We start from the raw sequence: 14010 nt of genomic DNA, 5'->3' as shown, positions 1-14010 counted from the left end.
ACAATAATAACACATAATTAAAAGATAAGTGAACATTATTAATAATTAAGGGTATAGTCACACAGTTGTTGCTGGGTATATATTTGAAGCCTTTCCAAACTGATAGGATCTTTCAGAATTTATACAATAGCAATAAAGCATGTTTAAAAAAGCACTGAATTTGGATTTAGGAAAGATTTCGGTATGAATCACACCTCTGATCTTAACTGATCTTGGGCTTATGAGTTCAATGATTTGTTCATGTAGCTCTAAAATAGGGAAAATAGCACTTTTTCCAATAAGGGCAATTTAATGAAATAACGTATATAAAGTGTTTTGTAAAACTCAAAGCACTAAATGTCAACTATTATTGCACTGATGTTGAGAGTCCAAGGTCATTTCAATGTCACAACAAAGCATTGTGGTAGAGGTCAGTACTTTTTGTTTACTCATAATTATGAAGAAAGGTTCTCTGCTTTGCTGAGATTTTTGTATTTTATCTTCAAAGCTAAAGGAGTCATTGAAGCACTTTAAATGGGGGTGGGGAGGGAAACAAATCTGGGTCTTTAAAACTATTTACTTGGCAGTTGGGTAGAGAGAACAAAAAAAAATTGATTAGAGGACATGGAATTTGTCTAAAGAAACCAACGTTGAAGCACAGAGAACTCACCAACCAATTTAGATTTTTTTTTAAAGTTGTATGTATGAGCATGATGAATATGGAAATATATTTAGAAAAATTGCACATGTTTAAACTCTATCAGATTGCTTGCTGTCTGGAATGAGGGAAGAGAGAGAAAAATTTGGAATACAAGGTTTTGCAAAAATTAATGTTAAAAACTATCTTTGCATGTATTTGGAAAATAAAATTCTATTTTAAAAAATGTTGTATGTATGGCCAGATTACAAAGGATGGGTTCAAAAAAAGTAGTAAGGTATTATATGAATAATGTTCAGCATGAGGAAAGTTAAAAATAAAACAAACAAATGAAAAAAAGATGGGAGAGGCCGTTTGTTTAAATTAAAATTGAAAAAAGAGGAAACCCAAAGAAAGGTATAGTACAATTATTCAGACTGAATGGAATGATGATAACTGGGAACAGAGAGTAGCAAGTGAAACTCACATTTTATTTTGTTTCTCTACAAAGGAGAATGGCAAACATATTGGCTAATAATAAATAAATTTCCTTTATAAAATGACCTTGATAGAAACTATAACCTCAGTAAACCAACTTCTTTTGCAGAAATTGTTAGAACAAAAAATCTGACAAATTATGAATTCACGAGTGGATAAGTTTCAAAAATATGGATAATGTAATATGCAGCAAAACAGACTACAATTAGCCATATTTAATGCCAAGGTTTCTTCCTCTTAGGAAAGGAGTCTCTCAGAATAAGAGTTGCATGTGCCATTACTGTATACAATATATAACAATAATAATGATAAAAAACAATAATATTAATAGCTTGATCCTACATGTAGTCTCTTACTACTATAGATAGAAATTCGGTTGTCAGGTTTACCTTGAACCAGGAACCAAAGGCAATAGATAATGAATAAAGGCAATTCAGGATAATTACTAATAATTAAGAGCACAGGTGATATGCTTATTAACTTTGTAAATAGCAAAATGTTCGGCTAAGTAACACAGTGGATAAAAACACTCTGGAGTCAGGAAGACCCGAGTTCAAATACAGCTTCACATTGGCAAATTATGTAACTCTGGTACTCTGGTAGCCTCAGTTTCCTCATCTTTAAAATGAGCTGGAGAAGGAAATGGAAAACCATTCCAGTTCCTTTGCCAAGAAAATCTCAAATGGGTTCACACAGAGTCGGATATGACTGAAACAACTAAAGAATAACAAGATAATACAAATATAGGAGAGATAAATAACTTTCTGGTGAGACCCAAGATCCAAAAAGATCATGAAAGGATAGAGTATCATATTGAATCTAATAAAAAATTCAGCAATAATAAATGTGATATCTTATAGGCAGGTAGAAACTTGCCTGCAAAAATTAGTAGGCATTGATTGGTACACTGAAAGCTCAATATAAATCATCATTGTGACAAAGTTGACAAAAAAACTGTGGTTTTACGAATATATAGATGATAGTTCCACAGTACTCTAGCTTGATCAAACCGCACGTGGAGCAGTACGTTCAGTTTTAAGAATCAGAATTTGGAAAGGACATGGCAAGGGTTAGAGTGCCAGACCTGGATCTTACTAGATATGTGGCCCTTGGCAAGTCACTTAATCCTGTTTACCTCAGTTTTCTTATCTGTTAAAAAACAACAACACTGCAGTATCTTTGTCAAGAAAACTCCAAATGGAATTAGACAAGAGTCAGACAGGAATAAAAGAACTGAGCAATAAATTGATAGATTGAGCTTTCAGAAGAGAACCACAAGAAAATGAAAGACTTTGAATCTATACATTATGAATATTGGCAGAAGGAATTAGGGAGTCACAATAGTTTGTTTTTTGAGTTTTTGAAGGACTAACACAAGAAAAAGGAATTATATTTGTCCTCCTTGACCTCAGAGGCCAGAATCAGGAGTCATAATAAGAAGTGGTAAAGAGGCAGATTTAAGCTTGATGCCATCAAAAACTTCCTTATAATCAGAACTATCCTAAAAAGAAATGGACTACCTGGGCCTCCCCAGTGGATTTGCCCTTAGTGGAGGTCTTCAAGGAGAAGCTGAATGGATTCTTGTTGGACAAAGAATTAGTATAACAAGATTGTGCTAGGGGATGGTATTTCTGCCTCAACTCATAGACCTTGGTCCCCTAACTTTACCAAAGCTTGGAACCCACAGCAATTGTTCCCTAATGAAATACTTTACTGTTTATGAGATAAGGAAGGGCTGTTCTGAAAAGGCAATCTTGAAGGAGATCAGCTTTCACCAACCTGGCTGAGCCTTGGCTAGAGATGACTTTAAGTCATATTAATGAATCACTAACCCTGGAATGCTGTTTCTCCTTTTAAAATGAGGGAGTTAGACAAGATGGGGATTTTTAATGTCTTTTCTAGCTCTGATAATTTGAGTTTATGAGATTCAGAGTCCATTGACTCCATTTCAGCTCAGTCTAAATTTCATTAAGAGTTGGAATGAGTTTTTCTTTGTGGCCTTAGACAAGTCACTTTTTCAGATTAATTTGAAATCAGTGATGCGTCCTTGTATGGAGGAAACCTAATCAATGTTCAGGACTTAATAACCTTTGATTTGTCACATTAGCTTTTTTCCCAGATTTTCCCCTTCCCTATTCTTCCCTTCTCTTTTTCCTTTCCTTTTTCTTCTTCCTTGTCTTTCATCCCCTTTCCACTCAAGGGAAGAACCCAAGGCTAATAGGTATGGAAACTTTAATTTGCTCTGGTTTTCCAACTTAGGCTGGTTATGCCTCCTTGGGCAACCAGATGGCCTTTCATTCTTGGGGGTTTGCCATATTAGTACCAGACTTAGCCCTATTATCTCTCAGACTCCTGAACTCATGTGATCCAATAGTTTCCACCTCCCTTAGTAATGAGGATTACAGGTGTGCACAACAGGACACATTTAAATAATATTTTTGCACAGTGACAGCAATCAGTACAATTAATGAAGTTGTTTATACACCTGGTCTTATCTATGGCCAATAGGGAACTAGATCTTTTAGAGATGCTTTCATTTGATTGTTAGTTGACAGCACTGCAGAATATAATAAAGTTGTCCTTTTTTCATAGCTTTTGATGCCACTGTTATTAACTTCACACTAAATATTTACTTTATTTTTTGAGAAAAATACAGAATTACTATTATGGGTTTACACGACTTTGAATCTTATTCAAACTAGTGTATTCACTTTAAAAATAAGGCTATATAGAATTTCTTCTTGGGTTTTCTTTACAATCCTCTTTACCCTGGAAGCTCACTCCATCCCTGGAGAAACATAGGAGAAACCCTCCACCTCTTCAGTCTTATCCTTTGACTGGTTCTTCCCAGAACCTTTTTTTTTTTTTAGGACACTCAGGTCAACCATGTCTAAATTTTTCTCCAGGCTAGCCTCCTTATTCTCCGGTACTCCTTGACAATGATCCCTTACCAGGTACCTTCCTCTCTTTCCTACATTGCCACTCTCCATTAGAACACAAATTCTTTGGGGGCAGGGACTATCTTTCTTTTTGCTTATTCGTTTCCAGCTCTTAATTTGGTGCCTAGCACATAATAAGGCTTAACAAATATTTTACTCACACCTGTGCTGAGCTTTGGAGGAGGATTCTAAAAGAGATGAGGAGAAAATTCATTCTAGTAAGTTCTAGATATGGGAAAAATCCTATGTCAATGTACAGAAAGATGGGAGACAGAATGTTGATTTTCAGAAACAGCTAGTATTTCAGATTGATTGGAATGTGGGGTACATGAAGCGTGGTAATGGGAAATAAGGCTGGAGAATAGGTTGGAGCCAAATTGTAGAAATCTTTAAATGCTAAGCTAATGAATTTGTAGCCCATCCTAATGGAGAAAAGAACCCACTGAGAGTTTTTAGGGGAGGAAAGCAACAAGGTCAGACCTATACATTAGGGAGATGATTTTGGCAGCCATGTGAAAGATTAATTGGAAGTGAATGGCAGGCAGAATGCCCAGAAGGAAATAAACAACCCCTAAATATCAGTTTTAGGAGCTCACATTACAAGGAGATTGAAAATATCATGGGTGTTTTAGGATTAATCTGGCATTGGCTTGCAGTATTTATGACTTTAGGTGGGGAATGAGACTGTAAATAATGAGACCAGTTTAAGAGTTGCTGTAGTCATGGCATGAAGGTATCCTGAATTAGAGTGGTAGCAGGGTCAGCTTGGAAAGAACATTGATCAATAGGACTTCAGTGACTGAAAGCTTTAAGGGATGCAGGAGGTGGGGAAGGAGCATCTTGGAGAACTGGAAAATTTATGACATCTGTGACAGAAAAGGGAATATCAGAAAGTATATTTAGTTTGGAGAAGACAGGATGATTCTGTTTTGTACATATTGTCTTTGGCATGGCAAAAATTCAAATGGAAATGTTGACTATTCAGCTGCACATACAAAACTGGCCTTCATCAACAGATAGAGATATCATTAATCATCTGCACAGGTATAACTGGAGCAAGAGACTGGTTGAGTAGTCAACTTTAGTTAGAAAATTGGACCTCACCAACAGGCAGAAGTGGGGGAATATATTACTAGTTATTTGCACAGGGATGGCTGACACAAGGAGGATGGGAAGGGTTCACTAAAGGAGAAAGTACACTAGTAGATGTCTAGAAAGCTAAGAATCGAACTTGAAGGGCCACAGATGAAGGACACCAATGCTGGCAGGAATCAGAGAGGAGAAAAACTGGGATAAGGTACCACAGAAATCAAGGGAGTTTTGTAGAAGCATTTGATTTGCCAAGAAAAATAAAGATCTTTCTCTTTAGGGTAAATTTAAGTAATAATTTGGCTTAATATTTATAGAGTACCAGTACTTAGTACTTTACATTTATTATCTCATTTGTTCCTCATAACAACCCCGGCAGGTAGGTGCTATTGTTTTCCATATTTTACAGAACAGGAAACTGAGGCCCAGCTAGTGTCTGAGGCTTGATTTGAACTCGTTTCCTTTATTCTAGCAAGGAAATGTACACTTGTGCTCTTCTCACTGTTACTACACCAATAATAAGGAGACTTTAAACTTTTGCCTCCAAGGCAGGGGTTCTTTAATCAGTACTGTGTGAACTATCCCTCAGATTATGTTTGCAGACGCATAAGTGATATTCATACGATTACAAAGTGAACAGAAGATTAGGGAAAATAAGAATGCAATTTATTTCCCACCCAGGCTCCCGAATCCCCTTTAATCTACCTATAAATTCCGTGGGGTTTCGCGAACTGGAGACTAGCAAAAGACCGGAGGTGAAAGCCTAAGGAGGCTAGATGTCTCTTTGCGCCTGCGCACTTGAAAGGTGCTACACGGTGGAATTAAAAACTCGCTTTCCCAGCATGCTTGGGCTACTTAACGTCAGGTTACAAGTCAAGCGGCGTTCCCGGAACTTTCTTGGGCTTGCTTTGCAAGTCCGGACTTGTGCTTAGGCGTGAAGCGCTGAGGTTCCGCTAGGAAGCATGGTTGGGGGCGAGGAAGCCGATGGGTCTCCGGCCACTCCAGCTTCAGCCTCGTCGCCCTCTTCACCCATCGTCCGTAAGAAGTACTTCTGCTCGTTCCCTGATTGTAGCGCCACCTACAACAAGGCCTGGAAGCTGGACGCGCACCTATGCAAGCACACGGGGGAGGTAAAAGCGCTGAGGGACTGCTAACTGGAGAGCCCGACCGGATTTGCCCCGCCTCCGTCTCCCCGCGGGACTCAGGGCGAGCTGAGTGGGTGTGGCGAACCTCGCCCGCCGCGCGGGGATTGGAGCCTTCTGGCTGGCCTCGTTACTTGAGCGCGCCGCGCCCCGCAGCTAGCGCTAGAGTAGAGTGGCCCACTGAGGGAATTTATCAGCCTCTAGTTTGGTTACTTTGCGGAAAAGACTTGCTGGTTTGGATGCAGGTGGTTGCCTTGCGGGGGGTGGGAAAGTTAAAAGACCGCTTTTAGTATTGTTTCTACTCTGAGTATTGTCTTTAATTTAGCACAAGGCCTGCGCATGTTAAACACTTAAGTAAGTTTCATTATCTGTCACTGCCTTCCAAGTTGGAAGTAAGCACAGGGTGACTAAAAGTCAGTTTAGCAAACATTTATGAAGTGCCTATTGCTTTCCAGAAGCAATAGACAGTCTGTCTAGGAGCCAAGACCTGCGTGTCAAACCGAGACCTGGGAGATACGTTAGTTTGCAAAGGCCAAGGTCTCTCCTTGGATCCACGATCATCTCCACCAATCAGGGTTCATTTAGTGGTTGGTTGATTGTCTGGACTTAAGAAAGTGATAGAGCAAATATTAACGCAGATTAAACCTAATGTTGTGCATATATTCATTTTTGGAGAACCATTTGTTAAACGTTTACTGTGCCCCATGTTTGAACTCTGGTTTCTTTTGCCCTGGTTCCGAGCCTCAAGCTATTGATACAGTCAATTGGGAAGCCATTCATGTGCTAGGATCTATGCTCACCCCTGAGGATACCAAAAAAAAAAAAAGGCAAAAGCCAGTCCCTGCCCTCAAGAAGCTCACAATCTAATGGGGAGGACTACATGCAAACAGCTATGTCAAACAAGTTATAGACAGAATAGGAAATAAGCTGCAGAAGGTTGGCACTAAAACAAAGGGGGATTAGAAATGGCTTCCTGGGATTTAAGATGGGTCTTGAAGGTAGCTTAGGAGCCAGAGAAGGAGTTTTCCAGGTGTGGGGAAAATGGAATTAGGAGATACTATCTTCTTCTAAAGCACATACTTTTAATAAAATTAATAGTTTAGTATCTATGTAGCACTCATTAACTTTTCACTAGGTAAGTCATGCAGTGGATGGAGGGCTGAGCCTGGAGTCAGAAAGACTGCTCTTTCTGAATTCTAATCCAGCCTCAGACATTTAGCTGTGTGACTCTGGGCAAATCATTTAATCCTATCTGCCTGGGCTCTTCATCTGTAAATGAGCTGGGGAAGGAAAGGCAAAGTCACTCAACATCTCTGCCAAGAAAACACCAAATGGAGTAACAAAAGAATTGGATGTCGCTGAAACAACTGAACAATAAAAATTAGCTTTTACATATGTTGCATCATTTAATTCTTATAACCACCTCATTTTACAGATGAGAAAGCTGAGACCAAGTAGATGAATTATATGTCAAAGGTCATACAAACATTCAATTCTACATCTTCCAGAGCTTTTATTTCTTATGCCAAGGTGCCCTTCCTAGTTATGATCTCCATTCTATGCTTGACTATTCACTGAAGATTCATTTAATTTGCAACATTAAATCCTGTCAAGGGGAGTTGCCCAGCTCTTCTGTCATAGGATTTAGAGCTGGAAGGGGCATTAGAGATAACTGGTCCAACCCCCTTATTTAACTGTTGAGGAAACTTAGATTGTATAACCTGTCCACCTTCAGCAATAGACTTGAAATTCTTCATTCCCTGAAGATGCTCCAATCTCCTTTGTTGCCTGGCTGAATTAAATATTAACACTCTTGGTACTTTCTAGGTATAGTAGGTAGAAATTTTGTTCCTCAATAGGGTATAGTAATATCAAAATGCTCTGTGGGGTGAGTGGTGCAAAACAATATTGCTACTTATCAACTTAAGAAAGGATCGTGTTGCATAAATTCATTTGTAAGTAAATTGGGCTTAGAAAAAGATTTTTATCTTGTATCCTAAGAATCTATACTGTGATATAGTATAATGGAAATAAAGTCAGAAAAACCCACGTTCAGATCACTTCTGAGACTTTTAACTAGCCTTGTGCCTTTGGGCAAATTTTTTTTCCTAACTTTTTGGATCCCCAGTTTTTTCTTCTTTATAATGGGAGTAACATTAACATCTGCCTCACAAGAGTTGTTTTCAGGAACAAATGAGATAGTATACATAAAATATGTTGTTTATATATAAGCTTTAAAGTATGCTATTTTCAAAACAAGGCTTGATACCAAGATTGGCCCATAAAACTCCTGTGTTTTAGTCATATTGTCATTTAATTAATTTTTAGTGTTATAGGGTATGTTGCATTTTCTTACACTTAATGGGTGTTTAACAAATGTTTGATGAATGAATAATAATAATAGTAGTAACGAAACAGTCTTAGTTCTTATTCTTGAAGCTAGGAAACCTTGCAATGTCTGAGAAAGGAGCAAGAGGAAGAACTGTTCCCTCATCATTTGGGTACAGACATCATAGGCAAAATTTTGAAATAAGGGGAATTTTTTTTGGTATATCTTTGCTTTGTGCATCATTGAACTGGAACTTATTTGAGAGCTTTAAAAGCACCGTTCTCCCCAAGTCCTTAGTGCCTTCTTATGAATGATAGAGCTATGACTCCATTCTGCTCATCAACATAGGCATTACCTAGACTCAGACAGATCACAACCTCTCCATTCCTTCTCATTATCTGCATTTCCTTTTTCTTGTTTTTCTGCTAATCTTCCAAGTGAGGATTTATGTTTAGAGGCCTTCTTCTCATTTCTTTTCATATCTGGAGAGTTCCAATATGTCATTTGGACTGTTTCTCATTTTTGATAGAGCCCACACTCTATTCTGTCCACATTCTGGGCCACTTCCTTGATGCAAAACGTCACTGGAATGTGCTTAAGAATCCACCATGTGTCTTTCCATTAACCTTTGAATTATTTATAATTTTGGTTCTTCTCATCTCACAGTATTCTGATTTACAACATTTGAAAGACATTGACATTGATAAAACAAGTAGCAAAATATAACTTGATGATTTTTTTATTGCTTTTTTTCCCCCTTAATGAAAGAACTATTAAAATCTTGTTGCATTCTTGTGGCGTTTTCCCCTCATTGAAATCATATAACTTCCAACTTTCAAGGGTCTTGGAAAATTTGTAGTTATTTTTATGAAAAGGAATACTTCCCAAAACCACCACCAAAAACTTCTTGCAATGATTAATCCAGACTTTACCTTTCTCTTTTTTTGTTGCCATTAGGTAAGTGATAAACTAGCTTTTTCTCCAAGAAAAATCTGTAAGTCCTTTGTTCTAGCTGTAATTTATTCTTGTCTCTTGGTTTCATTGATCATGAGAATGCCAGTGGGGATATGGTTTGTTGCTTCTAATAGTAGCCTCATCTCTATTGCTCTTTGAACAAAGATGAAAAATTAACAACTATCGACAAACGTCATTTTAGCTGTCTACATATTATATGGTTTTAGCACCATCTTCTTTCTCCATTCTTACTCTCCCACTGCCATTGGAAGGAGTCTGCTGGAGATTGCTGAAGACTAAAGACTATTTTAGATAATTTTGGTATTTGTTCATAGGTTGCCATAGCTAAAACATGTGGTTACTTTATAGTCAACTGTCTGGTATCTGATTTCCAAGATGAATTTATTTCTTTGTTTTTTTAATTTGTTAATTAAAACAAATAATAGCTTTTTATTTTAAAAATATATGTAAAGGTAGCTTTCAACATTCACCCTTGAAAAACCTTGTGTTCCAAATTTTTCTTCCTAACCTTTCCTATCTCCTCCCCTAGACAGCAAGTAATCCAATATATGTTAAACATATATAATTATTCTATATATATTTCTACACTTGTCATGCTATACAAGAAAAATCAAATAAAAAAGGAGAAAAAAACATGAGAGAAAATAAAAAGCAAACAACAATTAAAAAAAAGGTGAAAATACTATGTTGTGATCCATGCTCAGTTCCCACAATCCTCTCTCTGGCTGCAGATGGCTCTCTTCATCACAAGACCATTAGAAGTGGCCCGAATTACCTCATTGTTAAAAAGAGCCGCATCCATCAGAATTCCAAAATGAATTCAAGCTTTCAGGTAGCATATAAGCATGTTATCTTGTACCCTGACACTGTACCCATTAGTACCATGTTCTGTTCATCAGTGTGCCAAGCCTCAAAACTTATTTTTCTGTCCTCTTCCAATCCAAGCTCCTATTTCCTTTCTGCTAGTGGTCCCAGTGGAAGCTTTAGTTAGGGGTCCTCAAACTACAGCCCGTGGGCCGGATGGGGCAGCTGAGGATGATTATCCCCCTCACCCAGGGCTATGAAATTTCTTTATTTAAAGGCCCACAAAACAAAGTTTTTTATTTACTATAGTCCGGGCGCTCCAGTCTAAGGGACAGTGAACTGGCCCCCTATTTAAAAAGTTTGAGGACCCCTGCGGATGGTTAAGTAAAAACTATCTGATGAAAACAATAAGATTCTAGGGTTCCACAGTAATATGTAAATGCCCATATTTTCTTACCCTCCAGTGGGTAAATCCCAATGTTTGTAAATTAAAGACTGACTTACATTTAAGAGAACTAGCATAAGCATTCATTCAACACATAGTGGGAGTGAATTGGAAAATAAAATGTTTTTTGGTCCTGAAACTCCCTGTTTATTTCTGTGTTGTACATTGTATGTATATGTATATGTATATGGCCAAAGGGAATAGTTGATATCAAATATTTTTTAAAACAGCAGGCAAAGAATAGTTTATATTGGGATGATGGTTGATACAGATTAAATGTGCATTTTTACCTATAGGTGAATTTCTACTACATTCCTAACCATTGTTGATTTCTTAACATCTGGATTGTTAAATTTTCCATGGATGCTCACTCTGGGTAATAACTTATTTTATCTTGATTTGATGCCAAAGCCTAATGGGTATCTTTAGGGACCTGGTTGTAAATTACCACCCATACTATGTTGCCATTTTCCAAATGGTGTTTTCCATGCTTTAATACTACTTCTGTGTGCTTTCTCAGGTGTGGTGTGTATGAGGTTTCATTTTAATGTAGTCATTGGGCTTGTCTGGGATGAAGTAGAACTTGCATGTTTACCACAGGCTTTGTCATTACAGATTAATTCATGCTGTGGGGTGGAGATCTGGCACACTGAGAGCAGACAGGGAGACTCTCCATCAAGGGGGTTGCTATATTTGGTTACAGTATAATCTTATGTTGAAAAAAAAAAACTCAGCATTTAATGGAACTTAACTTTGCATTATTACTATCTCCTCATCTTTTGAATGTGAAGAACTGTGTTTTTACAAAGCTTTCCTATAGATTAGTACTAACACCCTGAAAATCTCTGGCCAAAAGCTGGCCTTGCTTCCCCCTTGATATTCCACTTATTTTAAGCAGTATTTCATAGGACCACATTTCAGTTCAGTAGGGTGATCTGAGTAAGTGCCTTGGAGTCTGTGTTTAGATTTGATTGGCATAAAATAAAGAGAGCTGTGGCATTTATGTGATCAGTGATAGTCAATAATTAAAAATTGCACAGAAAAGTACTATCGTAAGCTTGTACAGATTAAGTGTTCAGTGAATGTTTGTTGATTGAATGAGAACAATGTATCTCTGAATATAAGAAAGCATTTATCAGCTTTCTTTCCTTATTTTACATTAAGGTTCTTAAATGAATTTATTTCATTAATATCTTGATTACAATAGCCAACTACAACAAGATTAAAATGATGATTTTTTTTCTTTTTATTAGAGACCATTTGTTTGTCATTATGAAGGCTGTGGCAAAGCATTTATCAGAGACTACCATCTGAGTCGCCATGTGCTGATACATACTGGAGAGAAGCCATTTGTGTAAGTCTATTTAAAACTGTTATCTTTCAAAAGCTTTGGAAGGAGGTTAGTGATTTGTGAGTGGCCAAGTAGAAGGAAACCTTACCATTACTTCATATGAGAAAACACACATTTCCCCAAAATTTTTATCTTCTAATATAAATTGACAGTGACAGTGATACATACTTTTTTGTGTATGTGTATATAATAGAAGGGAGAGAGGGTTTTGTTGATCATAATTCTTTTTAGATCATTGTTTCCAGGCAGGGACTTAGAGCCTTTCTTGCTTGATGGGACCTGCTATAGTTTGTGCTTCATTGGTTCATTCTTTAGGGATGCAGCCTTAGCTCCATGCCATGCTGAAGCATATCAGCATCACTTGACAGCCAAGAAGTAGGATAAGCTAAGAATGCTTAAATGGATTTGTGATCTCATCAGTTGAAATATTTCCTCCAAAAATCTAGCTAGTCCCTGCCTGCATATCTGGTGTGATTCTTGTCCATCTCCTTCTGTAGATTAACTCCAAGCAGTTCACCTGCTAAGTGGGAAGCCTTTTTTACTTTTTCTGATGTCAATAGTAGTGGATACCTGTGTAGTAATTGATCTGACCACTTGCTATCCTTCTTCATATGACCAGCCCTTCTGCCACCTTCTCTTCTTATAATACATTACCTGAATGGCATCTTTTACTTCTCCTCTTCAAAGTTCCCCATTGGCTACAACCCCAGTGCCCTCTCCACTTCTCTGTTGCCTTCTGTGATGCTCATTTTCGTTTCTTTTGAGTCCCTTGCATTCTGTGTCTCATAGCCATACAATGACAATAGAATATTAGTATTAAAAAAGATGAGCCTTTATTTCTTGGCATAATTAAAGAAGCATAAAGAAGGTGGTGTAGCTTCAATGCTTGTTTTTAATTCTGGGCCCATTATGCTATGCATATGTACTCTCGTCCGTTCTACATGTTACAATCTGAGTAATAGACATTCTTGATCTTCTTAGTCTTTCCTATGTGAATGGGTAGACTAGATTCTTGGGAGTAGTTTAGATCTCTTGTAAAGGATTCTGTAGTACTTGGAAACTCAGTGTCATCTACAAACAAAAGCATCTTCAACTTTATATCTGTTCTAGATATCTTATTTCACAGTATCTGCAATCAGAAGGACATTGAACAGGTTTATTTCTGTTTTGTTGCTGTACCTTTCATTTGAATGATTGGTATAGAATGACTTTGATCTATGAGTGGAAAACATTTTTAAGATGGTATTTTGCTTTTGAATCAAATGCTTTGTCACAATCATCAAATAATAAGCATTTGTGTTTTTTCATGTTCTTTACATTTTTTAGTTAAATATGAGATGGTTAAGAGGTCTGCTGATTGAATAAATAAATGCATAAAAAGCATTTATTAAACCCTTACTATCTGCTAAGCATTATAGAATATTACTTATCTGCTTTCTACCTGCACTTTTTTTAGTATATCCTCAATTTCTATATAACTTTAAATCAAAGACTTTATGTAGCTGGGAAACAGCTGCTGCTTTTTTTTCTCCAAATCTTTTTTTGACATTAAGGTCCGAGATATTTTTCTACATTTTTGGTATCTTCACTTTAATAAATACTCAACAAATCCTTCTGTTAACTCACAATACATTGAACATCATTTATCCCTCTTATCACTTTGTAACAATCCACATTTCTTTATCTGACTTTTAAAAATGTGCTACTAGAAACCTGCATTGATAGACAATTTTAGTTCATCATTTGATGTTCATCATTTTTTTTAAAATAACTTTTTATTGACAGAACCTATGCCAGGGTAATTTTTTACAGCATTATCCCT

At 37.0% G+C, this 14010-nt stretch overlaps 1 protein-coding gene across 1 annotated transcript in view; it reads left to right on the top strand.

Annotated features, from left to right (window-relative positions):
* Positions 1–5756: 5756 nt before the first annotated feature.
* Positions 5757–14010, top strand: part of GTF3A (general transcription factor IIIA) — a 25055-nt gene continuing 16801 nt past the window's right edge. The window contains exons 1-2 of the mRNA XM_051986538.1: positions 5757–6272; positions 12091–12191. Of these exons, the coding sequence (XP_051842498.1) occupies positions 6105–6272; positions 12091–12191 (269 nt within the window). The 5' untranslated portion in view covers positions 5757–6104. The remainder of the gene's footprint in view (positions 6273–12090; positions 12192–14010) is intronic.

This window comes from Antechinus flavipes, chromosome 3 (genome assembly GCF_016432865.1).
Source record: "Antechinus flavipes isolate AdamAnt ecotype Samford, QLD, Australia chromosome 3, AdamAnt_v2, whole genome shotgun sequence".
Taxonomy (NCBI): Eukaryota; Metazoa; Chordata; class Mammalia; order Dasyuromorphia; family Dasyuridae; genus Antechinus; species Antechinus flavipes.
Note: the sequence above shows the minus strand (reverse complement) of the source record. Positions and strands in the feature narration are given on the sequence as shown.